The sequence below is a fragment of the Solanum dulcamara genome, chromosome 9 (genome assembly GCF_947179165.1).
Source record: "Solanum dulcamara chromosome 9, daSolDulc1.2, whole genome shotgun sequence".
Taxonomy (NCBI): Eukaryota; Viridiplantae; Streptophyta; class Magnoliopsida; order Solanales; family Solanaceae; genus Solanum; species Solanum dulcamara.
In genome coordinates, this window is record NC_077245.1 from 7,659,680 (window position 1) to 7,676,273 (window position 16,594).

At 36.3% G+C, this 16,594-nt stretch overlaps 2 protein-coding genes across 3 annotated transcripts; both read right to left on the minus strand.

Annotated features, from left to right (window-relative positions):
• Nucleotides 1-71: 71 nt before the first annotated feature.
• Nucleotides 72-13,375, minus strand: LOC129904141 (ATPase family AAA domain-containing protein At1g05910). 2 transcript variants are annotated; one of them, XM_055979680.1, is made up of 11 exons: nucleotides 13,190-13,375; nucleotides 7,370-7,630; nucleotides 6,751-6,852; nucleotides 4,775-6,589; nucleotides 4,505-4,693; nucleotides 4,263-4,405; nucleotides 2,615-2,860; nucleotides 1,805-1,991; nucleotides 1,046-1,111; nucleotides 705-954; nucleotides 72-550 (listed from the first exon to the last, which is right to left on the minus strand). In XM_055979680.1, exons 2-11 carry the CDS (start codon nucleotides 7,592-7,594, stop codon nucleotides 177-179), a joined length of 3,597 nt encoding a protein of 1,198 aa, XP_055835655.1. In that variant the 5' UTR covers nucleotides 7,595-7,630; nucleotides 13,190-13,375; the 3' UTR covers nucleotides 72-176. The 2 variants fall into 2 exon arrangements, with proteins under 2 accessions (XP_055835655.1, XP_055835654.1); XM_055979679.1 differs by having other exon boundaries at nucleotides 7,370-7,635.
• Nucleotides 13,376-13,932: 557 nt separating this feature from the next.
• LOC129904658 (uncharacterized) lies at nucleotides 13,933-15,171 on the minus strand. The gene has a single exon (XM_055980235.1). The coding sequence runs from the start codon at nucleotides 15,169-15,171 to the stop codon at nucleotides 13,933-13,935; it is 1,239 nt and encodes a 412-aa protein (XP_055836210.1).
• Between the last annotated feature and the right edge of the window lie 1,423 nt (nucleotides 15,172-16,594).

The following is a 16,594-nucleotide window of genomic DNA, read 5'->3' on the forward strand; positions in this document are numbered from 1 at the left end:
ATGCAGTGTACACAGAAGAGAGAAATATTAGTGAGAAAAGTGCATAAGAGGGGGAAAGAAATAACTTATAATTTTCTTTTCTTTTGCCTGTGTAGCACAATAGATGCAGCACATTCGTTGACATCTCATGAGCGGATCAATAAATTGTTGAAAATAAAAAAAAATTCATGTTTATACTATAACCTCAACGCATCCTTTGAAAATTTTAACAAAAAACTCAAAATTGAAGTCTTGAGATCTTCGTTTGTCACGGCAGTTTTTGTTTCAAAAACACCCTTCATGATGCGAGTGTATAATCTTTCCAGCTGAGGAATGCCATAATCCTTTGTCTGCTTCATGAATCGCTGCTTCACGGACTCGATTTTACGGGACATTTCTGCATCTGACATTGTAACATCCAGGCATGTGCCTCCACTTGAATCTGGCACGTCTGCTGGTTTATTCCCGCCAGCAAGAGTGCTTTCTGGCCTTTGCTCTAAAGCATCTCCTTCATGGTTATTAGATGACTTGGAAGGCAATGAATCCTGAGGTTGTAATTCATCATCTAGCACTAAAGCATAGATAGAACATTCATTGTCAGCCACGAGGATTTTCGTTGTTCCAAGATGTTAAAGCAATCAAAAGGTTGATATCAAAATGTAAAGATGTATCAAGAACATCTGGATCTTAACAACAGTTATTTAGCAAATACAAAAATTATTTACCCATTTGTGCAGAATCAGCATGTTTCTTGTGCTTTCTCAGTGCTTCATAGCCCTGATCTAAGCTGACTTCAGGTTGGACATTACAAAGACGGGCTCTTGCTCTAGTCATAGTAGCCGACTGTAAGACAGGATTTTGTGGCAATGCATCTCCACTTAATTCGTCAGGAACTGACACTGGACCCCCTTCAGCAGCAATCTTCTCACAGAAAGCAACTAAGGCAGGATCCATCTGGGAAAGCATTCCGTATACCTGCAGAAAGATATCACCCAATGTCAAAGACCAACAAACTATACAAGAAAGTAAACCAGTGATAATTGGAGACCAGTCGCTGTGAACATACTGAATCTCGAAGTTCATGAGCTCTACTGACAATCCTCGCTCCATTGTAATCATCTCCATTGTACTTCTGCAAAATAGGCTCAAAACATCAAAATATGGCAGCACATTGACATGAACTACTTATCCAATAATATTCACTTATCCTTTGTAGTTCTTAATGTAAGTTGTACTCTGAAACCAGAATGAGGGACAAATTTCACAGAAAAGAGTTGTTCTCTCTTATAATCCAAAATATGCAATTAATCTTTAGAAGACCATGTTGACTCAGAACTTAATTTAACAATTTGTAATGATTTTACAACACAAAGTAATTAGTTCAATTGCAGCCATAGCAACATCTACAGCCAAGCAGTTGGAAAATACTGATTGATAAAAGGGGAGCATAGCGGACCAGAAAAGATGCTATGAAGATAAGATAGTAAGCTTGGTCAATTTAAAAGTGATTGATGCAGTGCTAACTTGTACAATTTTGAATAGGGCGGCCGGGAGGCGAAAGCTGAAATGCAATGGCAATATAGAGTTGCTTATAGACCATCAGAAGTTGTACAAAGGTGATTCCTAGAGTCCTTTTTTCCCCTTCAAATATGTAATAAAATTTTATTTATGAGGGGCATAAGTAGCGCTAACAAAAAGATACAAGAAGTTCCTAACATCCTACTAGCATGAAGAAATGCAGACTAAGAATAGCCGATCTCCCATCCAGGAAGTTTTGACAGATAGATATACAGAAAGATCAAATGAATTAAATAGTAGCATCTACCTTTGCGTTGGTAACAATGAGATCAAAATCTTCCAAGAATGTTTTGTTGGTGATATACTTCCCACTATCTACACGCTGCAACAGAGTTGCCATATCCATTGGGTTCTGGATGATCAAACGATAGTTTGGAGCATCCTCATCCATTACTGGATAATGGAAGACACTAAACCGTTTATCGTACAGAATCCTGCATTGAATGAAATGTGCTGGATGATCAAAATATAACTTATATATGATACTGTCATGACCAATAATTGAATACAACTTGTTACACTTAAACCCTGTACCAAAAACGACAGGAAGGCACCCACAAAGACATGCAGAGGACAAAGGGAAAAGAAAAGAAAATAACAACAAAAAATGTGCAGATGAGCCAAATGGGTTGAAGTGAGGACTAATGCACAAGGATGTGAAAACAGTAAAATAGAAGCAAAGGAAGGACATGCAGCAATTTCACAAATATAGCATAAAACCCGTTTCGGGAAAAGACCATATCTACAGCTGAACCTTTTTTCTAGGATTTGATGTGTGTCAAAATGGAGGCAACTCCACATATAAGAGGATGATTACTTCATCCAATACAGTTTCCTATGAACTGAACAACAAAAAAATCATGAAACATACACGCAAATATGTTCAAACACAAAAATGAGACATTCTCTGCCATTTCAGTTCCAAACATAGAATTAAGATTTAGTATCTGAAAATATAAATATGTGGATACCACCATGAAATGTAGTTACTTCAACTAAATTTAGAAACCATGTTTTAAATTTCCAGCTAATTTGCTTTCAAAGATCAAATATATACCGGTTGCATACATCACGCAGGCACATCCTCAATCGCCTAAGGGCATGGCCCTCAGCTTCAGCTTTGGCTTTTAATTCAGATGCCTTTGGTCCAGCAGACACCTTTGGCGCCTTAGGGAGTTCAGGAAGGGAGTTCAATTTATCAGACTTCTTTTTCGTAGCTTCAACTTGAATTGATAAAGCAGCTTCTATGAGACGATCAAAGAACAGAACCCTGTCTTCATCTGATGGAGTATCCAAACATAAGCTGTGAAAAGCCGAGATAAGGTACAGCTGTTAGTACTACCTCAAAAATGGACTCATACATATCATTTATCAGGTCATTTACAAAAAAAACAAAGGGAACAAAATATATCTAATTCTATATTTATCCACCCCCAAAAGGATGCTTTGTACAAACTTACACAATATATAGGTTCTATGCTAGCGCTCCAAATTTTAGAAAAAAAAAGCATATTATAGAGATTGCAATATGAGGATCCCAAAAAGATATTAACACCTTTTGCAACACAATTTTCAGTAACAATACTTTGTATCTCATTTTCCATAAATCTAGTAATGCCCAGTTGTAGTCATCATTATCTTTCTGAAATGGAGTTGGCGTCATCATTATCTTGTCCACCAACCGAAAGAAATGCTACATCACCTGGGCCCTCTTATCATCAGTGATTAAAAAGATCATATTCTTATAAGAAATGTTATGGGATAATGCTTATAACAAAACTAGTCAACCAAATATATGTTATGCAGCATGGCGGGTTGCAATTCCTTTATGAAAAAAAAAAAGAAAAGCAGAAAGCTAATAAAGGATTTAAAAATAGTTCATGACCATCTTAAGAAGGTCCATGTAAATTTAACTGTAAATAGCTATGCATGTAAGAAGACGGAAGGGTTTATAGACCAAATCCCCTTTCAACTTCACCACCAGTGGTACAAATAAGCAATGTTGTCCAAGCCTGATAAATTGCACAAGAGAGCTGTTTGAGAGGAAACATATTGGCTAACGAAGGACAAAGTAACTTCCCTTAAATGTAGCAAGAAGCAATTGAAGTCATTAGCACAAAATTTTATGATACTATTCCATGATACCAGCAAGGCAAAGAACAATCCTGCTATACACCCATGACTACTTTCAGATGCAACCTTGAGATCACCACCAAACTCAAAATGTAATTTAGGTCCAGAGGGTATCCTTGCTAGTTGCTTCTCCCCCTACCCACAGAACTTATTCCCACAACCTTTCAAGAAGTGTGAAACTTTGACCCCACCAAACTTTGGAGTTAGAACTGTCTGTGACTGCAAACATCTGGTTTATCCTAAAAAGATAATACATTGTCCGTGGTGTTCAGGATAAAAGGCTGTAGTTGCAGAAACCATAACATAGGCAGAGACCAATACCATCATTGATACAATTATTCCCTCTTTTGAGAAATATCCACAAATACAAATAACATCGTTGCACACATCAACCTTCAGACAGAACCTACCATGAAACTGTTAGCTAACTAAGACAACAGGAAATAAAATGTACATGCAGCTGGTTAACAGTTAGGATAACAGATTGAATAAAGGTAATAATAAGCATATCCAAAGTATGCAAAAAGAATCATGCTAACTAAAACGTGGAGCTCAATTTGAAGAAAGCATACATGCTATGCTGTGAAAATACTGAAGAAGGCTCATCAGGTAGATCAGAAAGTGGTACTGAGGAAGTCCCAAATAATAGTATAGGCAAGTCAGATGGGAGCTCTTCCAACAGCGTCTGCAGAACAGCTTTGAGCTGCTCGTGTGCCTGAAGAAATAAGCAGGGTCGAAAATCATCTATGCACTAAAAATGTCAAAATAAAGCACCGTAGAATGAGGAAAAGGAAAGAGGTGAACAATAACTCACATTCTCCCACCAAAGATGGAAATGAGGTAAATACAGTATTGACGGAGTTGTTCTCCTTGCTTCACTAAATATGTGAACTAATGCCTCCTCTGGTGTCTTGGCGCCGGGGTCAGAAAGAAGGGATGGAAGTCCAAGAGAGTGAACAGGAAATTTTTCCAGTTCATGTAAAATTGCAGGCCCTACATGATCCTGGAAAACTACATGAGTAAGTATATTTAGTGGGAAGTACATATTTCTCCTACTCATAAAAGAGAGGCCATAGTTACTTACCAGCCCAACACCTTCACCACCACATAGCAGAAGTCGAGGTCTGTGCACAAGAGGAATAGCAGAGCCATAGGAGAGCATGGAAAGTTTACTCAATTCTGAAGAAACTGAAAGAGGAAAAATATCCGAAATGATGCTCATAGCTTTCCGGAGAGGTCCGTGTAGACAAGGTGCAACAACAGAAGATAATGGCCTAGAGTGCACAATTGAGCCTCTATGGGCAGCTGGAGTGATTGTCGTCATAGCCTCTAAAAAATGATACTTTTCCACCATAACTGATTCAACATCTATCAAGAACTTGTCATCACTAGTGTAAACTTGAGGATACTTTTCGCGGAATGCACGAATAGCAGCTTCTGTGCACAATGCCTTTAGATCAGCACCACAATATCCCACGCAACTAGCTGCAAGTTCCATTTTTAGCTCCTTAGAAGGAGGCTGTTTCCACTTCCGAGTGTGAATATCCAATATTTCAGCACGTGCCTCAAGGCCAGGTAGAGGAAAATTAAATTCACGATCAAATCTTCCAGGTCGCCTCAAGGCTCCATCAATGGCGTCAACCCGATTGGTTGCACCAATCAAGACTACTTGCCCTCGAGAATCAAGGCCATCCATTAAAGCCAGCAAAGTTGACACAATAGAGTTATGAATCTGCTCTTGCTTGCTAGACCTAACAGGAGCAAGTCCATCAATCTCATCAAAGAAGATGATGGAAGGCTGGTTCCTCTGAGCTTCTTCAAATAACAATTTTAGCTGTCTTTCAGCCTCGCCCACCCATTTGCTCAGGACATCAGCACCCTTCCGCATATAAAAACTGACTTTCTGCCCAGCCTTTGACGCAGCACAAGCTAATGCTCTGGCGATCAGTGTTTTACCTGTGCCTGGAGGTCCACACAATAAAACTCCCCTTGGTGGGGTAATGTTATAACTTGCAAAGAAGTCTGGATATAATAGTGGGAAAAACACCATTTCCTTCAGCGCATCAATATATTCAGAAAGCCCACCAATGTCATCAAAGCTTATAGTTTCATCCACTTGCAGTGGTTGAATATCAGCCCCTCCCTTGGAACTTGGTCCAGCAGTTTGAATCCCGGATGTCAAATTAGTGAAAGCTTCACTTTGATGACCCCATCCAGATGCAGCCACATTTAATCCCCACGATGTTGTTCCTTGCATATCTAATCCCCCTAAAAGCCATGGTGGTCCAGATCTGCTCCCACCTCTACCCCAAGGAATTGGAGGACCTTGGTCCAGCTCATCTACAAGCAGAGAATCATCAGAGTCATCACCTCGTGTCATCCGATGACGTTTATGAACTCGGGATCCTCCTCTTCTTACATCTCTGTTTACCTTGGTCCCCATCCCTTGCTGAAGTACCCTACGAGGAGATCTTGGCCTTTGTTTAGCACCTTCCATAGAAAGCCTGCGTACCTCAGCTCGGTTGCGGAGGTCATATCGCCTTCTACCGTCCTGTTCTTCGCCCTCTTCATCATCACCATCTTCATCACCTTCATCTTCACCCTCATCCTCTCCATCACCGTCACCACCACCCTCATCCTCTGCCTCACCATCATCAGCATCAGGATCATTATCATCTTCATCATTTCCATTTTCAGGATCACCCTGGCCAATCTTCTCGTCAGAAGTATCTTGTTCATCATCAGACCTTAGAGTTAACTGCTGTCTTGCAACTGCTCTTGCCCGACGAGGTCGTAATCCTGCACGACGAGGACGCAGTCCTTCACGTCGAGGCATGAGATCATCCTGACTTGCACTGTTATTATCTTCTCGGTTCCTTGAACTTCGATACTTCGGGCTCTGAAGCAAATTCACATTAAACCAATTCTCAAAAGAACATCTACCACTTCACGTAGTATGAAAAATCAGATGGAGTAATCTGATATTCATAGGTAACTTGATATATACTATTTTACATTTTTAGTTGGAAATTCATGTTAGCAAGACAATAGAAACCTTACCATTAAGTCATTATCCTCCGTTCCAGAACTATCTGTATATCCTTCAAGGTTCACAGAAACTCTCCTCGTTCTCGTAGAGCGTCGAAGGTTGGCAGCAACGGACTGTCAAAAATCATTTCAAACACCTTATAACTTGTTCTTTTTCTCCTAAATACTTTTTTGAAAACCTTATGTGATATGTGAATAAGAAGATAAATGTCATGAAAAGAGTAACAGAACCAAATGGGTATACAAAGGGAAAAAAAACGTCCAACCACAGAGATGGAAGAAATTGGTGGAGATATCGCCATCCAATGTCATATACAGAATTATCTAATCATGAAAATTAACTAAATAGGCACCATGGTGTTACCAAAACACATACACTGAAATGTAACAATTTCTATTAGTGACATTAGTTAAATCCAACTGCATATCAGATATCCTCAAGTTCACTACCATAAGCATGAAAAAGAAGACAATGTAGTACAATCTCAGATATGTTCACTAGCCAAACTGTCATTTCAGAGTAAACTTAAATGTATAAGCCGATCTCGAGTTTTAAGAACCGCAAAAAATCTCGAGTTCACAAGATACCAAACATAATCAATAGACAGAAAAAAACAAGAAACAACCATACATCTGAATTTTTTGTCCGAACTGGCCGACTCCCAGGACGCAACATCTTTGCAATCTGAGACGCTGCGGTCCTTGTCTTGGTCTTGCTTCTCTTAGGACGGATTATCTTTGGAGTATAGTACAAGTATGGGCGACCATACAATGTTGGCCTTCGCCGAAGCCTGTCACTTGTACGAACAGGCCCTGAAACAGCGTCATCAGCTTGACCAGATCGTTTAGAATACATTTTGGTTACAAATGTCTCCCCATGGAAATATACCCTCTACCCTACACATGCAGATCAAACTGTCAGCAAACTGCAGATTCAACATCCACATAAGAAGCATAGTACCGCATATCTACTTGTCTAAAGAAAAAGAATGGCGCATCCACTTCACCTAATCTAGAACATGATTACACTAGTAAACACAACAGAAGGCATATAAAAGTACAATTTTCTGCTTAATGCCTGGTAAAAGGAGAATGTAACATAAAAGAACGACGAATTAGGAATTAAAATATAACTCTATGTAATACCCCCTCCATCACAATTTACATGACACTCTTTTCGTTTTAGTCGGTCGCAAAAAGGATGATAGCTTTTTATATTTTGTAACAATTTAACTTTAAAATGTCCATTTTACAATTCATGAGAAGATATATAACCACACCAATACCAATGGCTCATTTTAGACCACAAGTGTTAAAAATCTTCCTTTATTTCTTAAACATTGTGCCCAGTCAAACACCTTCACATAAATTGCGATGGAGGGAGTAATACATTTATGATCTTCTTAATTCTTAAATAAAGTTAATACTCTCTTATTCAATTGAGTAAATTGCCTCATTTGTTTTCATTAAGATTAAGACGTCTGAATCTAAATGCACATCGAAATTATTAAGATGTTATATTATGATCTAAATACTAAATAATTAAGAATGTTTGTTTATCTAACACGTTTGATATATAGTTTTTTTAAAAAAATTAATAAATATATAATTCAATACAATACTAAATCTAATACACTATATATCAACAAAATATTTGAAAAAAAATTATATGGTGGTGGTGATGGCTAGCTATGGAGATTGTGGATGTTGGCTGGGGATGATGTTGGCTAATGCAGGGGTGTGGCTAGTAGCTTTTGATGATGGTGATTGACAGTAAAGGTTGATGCAAAGTGATAGTTGTGATGGATGATGGTGATAGTTAATAGTGATGGTGAATAATGACAATGGTTCCTGATATATAATATGGTGACCAAAAGTGGTGATTCATGGTTGGTTGTGGTAATGGTGGTCATTGATGATGATTATAAATGGTGGCTAGTGGTAGTGACAGATAGTAATGACAGTTGTGGTTGAGGATGGTGGGTGGTGGCACATAGTTGATAATGGTGGGCTACAATGGTGGTAGATGATAATAGTGGATGATGGCGGTAAAGGTGAATGGATGGAATTTGTGGACTACTCTTTTTGTAGAAATTTCTATATAAACATCTTAATGACATTAAGACTTTGTTACAGATTTTAATCATTTAGATCTATTCAAACCAATTAAGTAGTTGAAACAAACACACTTTATGATTGTTAAAAACAATCGGACTTAATGACTGAGATCTAAACGATTAAGATTAAGACCTTCATTAAGTGCAAACAAATGAAGCCTTAGCCCACCAAGTTTGAACACCACTTGCAAAACTAATATAGTAAGTTAATATATCTTATATGATAGATTAACTTAAGGAATTTCACTAGGTATGTTGTTGTGTTCTATCTTATATGAATCAGTGCAAAGATGAAAGTTTGTCTTTGATTTTTACTGAATCTTTGGAGCACCTAAGAAGAAAATATAGAGAACTTCAAGTGACTTTTACTTTTGTATAATATTGGATTGAGATAAGTTTAAATGGAGAACCTTATTCAGAAAAGGGGGGAGGGGGGGAAGAAGAGTTTAAATGGAGAAACATAGTCGATAAGAACTCGACTTGATTGAGACTGAGGCGTAGTTTGTTGTTGTTGTTTAGAGCCCCCAAGAGGTGGATGATCGTTCAAAGGACAAAATATTTGTTTAGATTCTCTAATTTTGTATACCACATATATACTAGGAAATTCTCCCACCACATTATAAATATTAATTACCTTATCAAAAAACCTTATAAGATTCCAAGTTAACCATAGAACATTGTTTCAATCATAAAAGTACCATAGAGAATTGTAGAGTACCGATGCCAGCTCCAATATTATTAAAAGACATCTATCTGCCGCTTAAAGCAATGAAACAATGTGAAGCAAGGAGTTATTGCTTCATGGACAAAGTCATGCGCTTAAAAGAAATGAGTGCTTCAAAAAAATGATGTATAAAATGATCCCAAAAAGAAATGTCACTCTGAATCTCAAATTTAATGAGTTGGATTAATATTGGCATTATTGTACATTAAACGCAGGAATTAGCTATTTCAATTGGAATTTTACTATTATAGCACTATCTACATATATGTTTGGTACTTCTAATTTTTTGTAAATTGTGCGATTCTTTCTAGATATTTTATAAACTGCACCTTTTGCTTTTAAAAGCACAGTAGCCACCGCATACCTACTTCTCTCTGCCTGCAACTAATACAACCAGACTTATCTCCAAAACTCCAAGCATCCAACAAATCCACCCAAAGAGTCCTTATGACTCTTGAGACTACGAGCCCGTCCTTTTTAGCTTTTGGACGTGTTTGCCTAATGCTAACTTTAAGCCATAAAGTTCTTAAAGTCAGTCAAAAATGAAAAGTTAGGATTCCTAACCTTTTTTTTTCTAAGTGTTTAAAGTCATTTTCTTTGATCATGGAAATTACTTTTATATCCCTTATATTTTAACTAAATTCCCAAACTACCCTTTTTATTCTTTTAACCCTAAAACTCACATCATTTTCCTCATTTAAGCACTTTTATCCAAACACTCAACTGCTTATTTATAAAAATAACTTTCAGCACTTCATACATAAAAGTTACTTTTTTTAAGCCCATCCAAACGGGCTCTACCTGTGAACATTTTTATTTTGATAAATACATAATGCTCTATCACATCAACAACATCACTATCTTAGCCGCTATGTACGATATGAGATTACAAAGCAGTGTTGTCAAAGGCGAAAAGCTCTCAAAAGCGCTCTACGCCTATTGGGGCTTTAAGCGCAAAGCGCAATTTAAGTGTGGGCTTTAGTTAAAAAAAGGTGCACCAGAGGAAAAAATTAAAATATATATGTAATTCAAGAAAGGTAAAAAATTCAATCATAATCTTTTTCCTTAAAAACTAATAAACTTATTTGCCTATTATATTTGTTGTTGAGTACCGTTCGATTCAAGATAAAACTCATGGGTAAAGAGGCACACATCTTAGTGCCTTGCCTACACTGAAGCGCAACTTAAGTGAGATGAAGCACCCTCCCTAAGCTTCAGGGCTTAAGCACGCCTTAAATGGGCCTTTGACACACTGTACAAAACTCAGCTCCTTGACAATTTTGAAATGAGGAACTCTATCACTTCTCAACATGGTAAGAAATTCCTAACTTGCATCAAAATACTACTAGCATTATGATGTGTGTGTATATATATATATATATATGCAGTGGCGGAGCTAGGGTTGCGAGTTTATGGGTCTAGATTCTAGAAGAGACTAAGTTAATGGGTTCAATAAATTATTTATACATATTAAGTGAATTTTTTTTATACAAGTACAAGATCTGCGCCAAAGCTACTGGGTTATGCTAAACCCTTACGCAAAAGGCTAGCTACACCCTGCAAGGGGTACTGTAAAAGTATCACCTTGTCTAACCAACTTTGAAATTGAAAAAAAGTCTTCAGACCATCCATTTGTTGCCATAACTCATGTCTTTTAAGGATTTTCAACAAGAACTCCCAATTGACATGATCATAAGCCTATTCACTGTCCAACTTGCATAGAATCCCTAGCCTTCTAAGTTAGATTTTGGAATCAACTAATTTATTAGTCAATCCTGCAGCATCCATAATCTATCTTCCCTTGAGAAAGCCATTTGCTGCTCATCAACCTGCATTCCTATAACTAATTTCATCCTTCCTATTAAGAGCTTGGACACAATCTTATAGACCCCTCTAATGAGACTAATGGGTCTAAGATTAATGGGTCTAAGATGTTTTAACTCTTCAACGCCATTCTTCTTGGGAATCAGGTCAATGAAAATCCTTAACAACATCTTAGTGCCTTGCCTACATTCTGATGGAAGTTATGAATAGTAGACATTATATATTCCTTAACAACTTCCCAGCATTTTTATAAAATCCCATTGTGAAACCATCTAGATCAAGAGCCTTGTCCACTACACACAAGTTGACAACTTTGAAGACCTCTGCCTCTATGAAGGGTCTTTATAACCATTCACTCTTTTCATTGATTTTAGAGCAATTTGAGAATTCAAATGAAAGCCTCCAAGTTTATGTTTCTGCATTTAACTTCTTGTATAAATTCACAATGGTTCTTTTAATCAATAGGCATTTGCACTACTTTTTCATCCCAACCTTCAACTTCTCTATGGTAATATATCTTTCATGAGAAGTAGCCATTTAGAATTCAGTGTTCGTATTCCCTGCTTAAGCCACAACACTCTTGATTTCTGTCTCCAACTTGCCTCCTCATTTTTGGCAAGTTCCTCTAGTTGCACCGTTACTGTTGCTCTAATAATCATATCATCTTCATTAAGTTGTCTACTATCTTGTATCTGATCCAGCACAATTAACTCATTCAAAAGACTATTCTACTTATTAACCAACTCCCCAAAGTTTGTTCTGCTCCATTCCTTTGAGTTTTTATTAAGCAATTTGAGCTTACTGGGTGACTGAAAATCCGGGAAACCTTGGACCACAAATTCGGACCACCATTTTTGGATCATCCCTTTAGAACCATCCACCCCTAACCACCAATTTGATTTGAAGTAAGACTTATGGTGGTTCCAATTTCCACAATCTAAGGAAATTGGAGAACGGTCAGAATTGGCTCTAGGTAGAATTCTTTACAGAGGACATATGTTTTTTCTTTCTACAGAAGCATCTAGTAATCTACTATATCTCTTAAGCCAAATACACTACCAACTTCAATCTGTAGCAGTTGAATTCAAGGGAAAAATGAGTTCGTTACTACACTAGTTCCCGGGAGATCCATGTTTAACTTTGAAACCTATCCTCATTGGTTCCCCACCAGATCAGACTTTAGTAACTGAATTTAGTGCAAGAGCAACCTTTAAGTAATCAAATGCCACATAAAGCCATATGCATATGAAACTGATTTACATACTCATCCTTCCTTTTGACAAACACCTGGAAATTCTCATAGTCTCTGATTTCTTTTTGTGATCAGCGAGTGTAGTCTCTCAGAAATTAAGCCACACATAAAGCAGAGGATGCATTCCAATTGCAACAAGAAAATCATCATTTTTTCCAAACAAACATCAATTCTTTCCTTGAACTTCCCCAAATCACCCATTCCCCAGGAACAAAAGGAAAAAGCAAATTTTGAAAAAACAAAACATAAAATTCATAAGTCTCAAAAACCCTAAAGTAATTAAACATCAAAGAAAGTAAAAAAAACAGAGCAAAAACGTAACAGAACAGCTGCACATTGCAAAGAAACTTAAAGCATCACAAAAACAAAAGCACAACAGACATGCAAAAGTGATTTACAATAATCTAGGGTTCAATTTGGTTTCAAACAATAGCTCTAAAAGTACTAAAAAGAGCAAAAAAAATATAGCTTCAATGCTTTATACAAGGCTGAAATAAAGATGAAGATAAGGAGAAACAGAGAAATTTGTCTCACCAGAAACGAGAAACAGAGCGAAGTAAGCAAGTGGACACACACAGTAGAGTGCAGATATGAAGATTCTAATGTGACTGCTACAATTCGATAAGAAATCCGGTGCCGTCGCTGTCGCCGGCGTCCTTCAGCAGGAGGAGAAGCAAAGAGGGACGACTGAGAAGTGTTGGTGACGAGGAAACCAAGAGTACGTTTCGATTTTGTTAATATAGGGCGGACTCAAGCGGATAGACCCGATCCGTTTTGAACTTGTGCGGAGTTGTGGAGGGGTAGTTTCGTCTTTATTCTTTTTTTATTATTATTGAAACAAATATTTATATAATCCTTCCATTTTAATTAATTTGTCTAGGCAAACAAATTGAAAAGTACGAAATAGTAAAAAAAAATATTCTGAATTTTCTCTTTTGGAGCGAAGCAATACAACAATAGTATAACAAAGGAAAAAACAGACATATTATGAAAATTACAATTAATATAAATATATTGTACTAATACATCTAGGTTGATTTTATAATAATACGAAAACAATCATAATGACGTACCTTTCATTTCAATTACACCTCATTAACATACTATTTTGATGAATGAAAACAATTTCAATCAATACATCAAATTGATCAAACAAAATATACATATATGAAAGGAACCTCACTTCCTTTATGCTAAACTTCACAAAGTATAAATATGTTTTACAGAATTATGTTATTATTAAGATAATTATAAATACAATTTGTATAAGTAATTTTTCAACCCCACCATTGGTGCACAGCAACACCTTCATCCCTTAACATACCATACAAAGATAAACATTCCCAATATGCCCTCCTGCTTTTCTTTTTGTCACCTTTTTTCACACCTTGATGTTTACACTCCAAGAAAAGTTCATCAACTAACTTAATTGCTTTGTTCCTCACCATATCTTCTACTACTTCAGCTTCTGCTTTCATTACTACATATTCATTTTCCTTCACATTTTTCTCCAGCCAATCTGACATTCCAATCAATGGTGCAGATGACTCTTTTGTCACTGTTTCAATCTTGAATATGTCGAATTTCGTGTTCCTAGTTGGATAATGCTTCGAAAACCAACTAGAATCGCCTGATTTTTCGTTTTTGTCTTGTAAACCTACGTCGATGAATACCCTACGTGGGTAGCTTTCCAGTGGAATGTTCATTAATTCTGGCAAATAACGAGTCTTTTTGAGATATCTACTCGATTTTCCTGATGCTGCTCTTGGTGGTTCAAGTAGTACGTCTTCTAGCTTTTTTAACGCATCATCTTTCGCGTTTGGACCAAAATTACACAGTTTTCGATGATGATGTGTGGTTGTTGATTTGATCGAGGCGAATGAACTTGTCTTTCGCATGGCTAGTATTGTGGAATCGAATTTTCGTACATAGACAATTTTGTAGTGTGATGGTTGTGAATATGTAATCATAGGGTTGTCGTGAACAATGACAATACCACCTACCTTCATAGCTCGATCGATTAAATTGAGAGACTTGGAGGAGTCATAGGGAAGTAGTGCAAAGTCATAAGTCTCTTCTTTTCGTGCTAAATCCGAAAGAGAAATCAAATCCATGTCGTAATCACTTGTAACTTGAGAATTGTAGATAACTTCTTCATTTCCATTGGTAATAAACAGGGACTTGTCCCCTGTTTTGAGTAGGCCTTCATTGGCCAAATCATGAAAAATTAGAGACAAAATCTCTAATTTAATCGGATTATAATTAATCATCGTCTGATCAACTTTCGAAACATTAATATACCGGTAGCTCGATGTTAATCCCCTGATTCTCGCGTTAATCCAGGGGAAAGAGAGAATAATTAGCCACAAAATGGCTATCTGAGAAATCAACTTCAAAACCCACAAATGGTTCAATCTAATAATAACCAAATGTGTATCACTATGAAAGCCCAAGGCATCCATGTATGTGCCTTTCATTTTGTCCTTTTTGGTGTGAAAACTGTGCAACAAACTCATTGTCTTATACCACCAAGGAATGTAGCGGAATATACAATTGGATTAATCCCGCTTCCACTCAATATCACACGTTCGATTAATTTCTGACTTTTCGCCTTGTTAAGTGTGATTCTGAATCAATCGTGCCAATAGGCAAAAAAAAGAGAGTTCAATAACGTTGAAGGTGTGATGTAGAATTTTTTTTGAAAAGAGAGCATGCAAATTAATTTCAATCTAAAGAACAAAAAAGGGAAGTGGGGTTTTCAAAAGTGGCTATAATTTTAACGAGTACAAAATCTAGAGGCGGTGTGGTTTCCACCCACGAGGGCAACACGGTTACTTTGCAATCTTGACCATAACCACATTAATTCATGTAACCTTTGAACCTCCATTTCCTAAAACTATATAATAATAAAAACTCCTTCCTTTGTAAATTTTTCAGATCAACATGACTAAATTTTTTAAATCTATTTCATGATGATCTACTAATATTTTGGCAATTGATCTGAATGAATATAAGGAAGGAGGAATTAATACAAGAAGAAAAGACTAGACACTTTATTCTCTCTTTTTTTTGGAGTTTTTTTTTCTTTTTTCTTTTATGATCTCTAAGTGTTGGTGTTGTTCTTCCTTTTAAAAGGCTATATAGAAAGAAGAGAATTAAAATTTCTTGTTTTAAAAAATGGTTGGTATTGCGGAAATTTCTAATTAACAAAAAAGAATGGTGAAAATTGGTTTACTATTGTTGAACAATGTTGTTGGAGGGAATGAAAGGTTAGTATTAACTATTTTATCATAACCATTGGACAATAATTTGTTATACGTATTGGTGAGTCATAAATTGTGGTGGGATATTGGCAGTTAAAAGTAATTGTCCATTCTAATTTGAGTTATGTGTACTCGATATTTATATTAAATCAATAGATGCATGACATGTATTTGTATATTAATTTTAAGCATTTAACCATGATTAATCTACATGGATTCGACTTCTTCTCTTTAAATTACACAACAATTATAAATTTATATGCTTTGATGTAAATACGCGATATACAAATTAGTATTTATGAATGTATCAATTGGCCTGTTTTGTTTGCGACTTTTGTATATATACAATTTCAGAAGGATGGGCTCACATTATGTTCTCTACTTTCAATTTGTTTAGCTAATACTTTGGTTTAAAACATGGACATCCCCTTAAACTTTTTTTATAAAATTTTATTTATACATTGGAACTATGATTTGTTTTAATTAAGCACCTAAACATATAAGAAAACGTTCTTATTATACATTTTTGATTTGATTTAATATTTTTTTACGCATGTTCTCAAACATCTATTAGGTAAGTAAGTTAACCACATAAAATATATCATCTTCTTTAATTATACACATCAACCTCAATGAGAACATATCTGAAGTTTTACAATTTATTGAGTTTAATGAA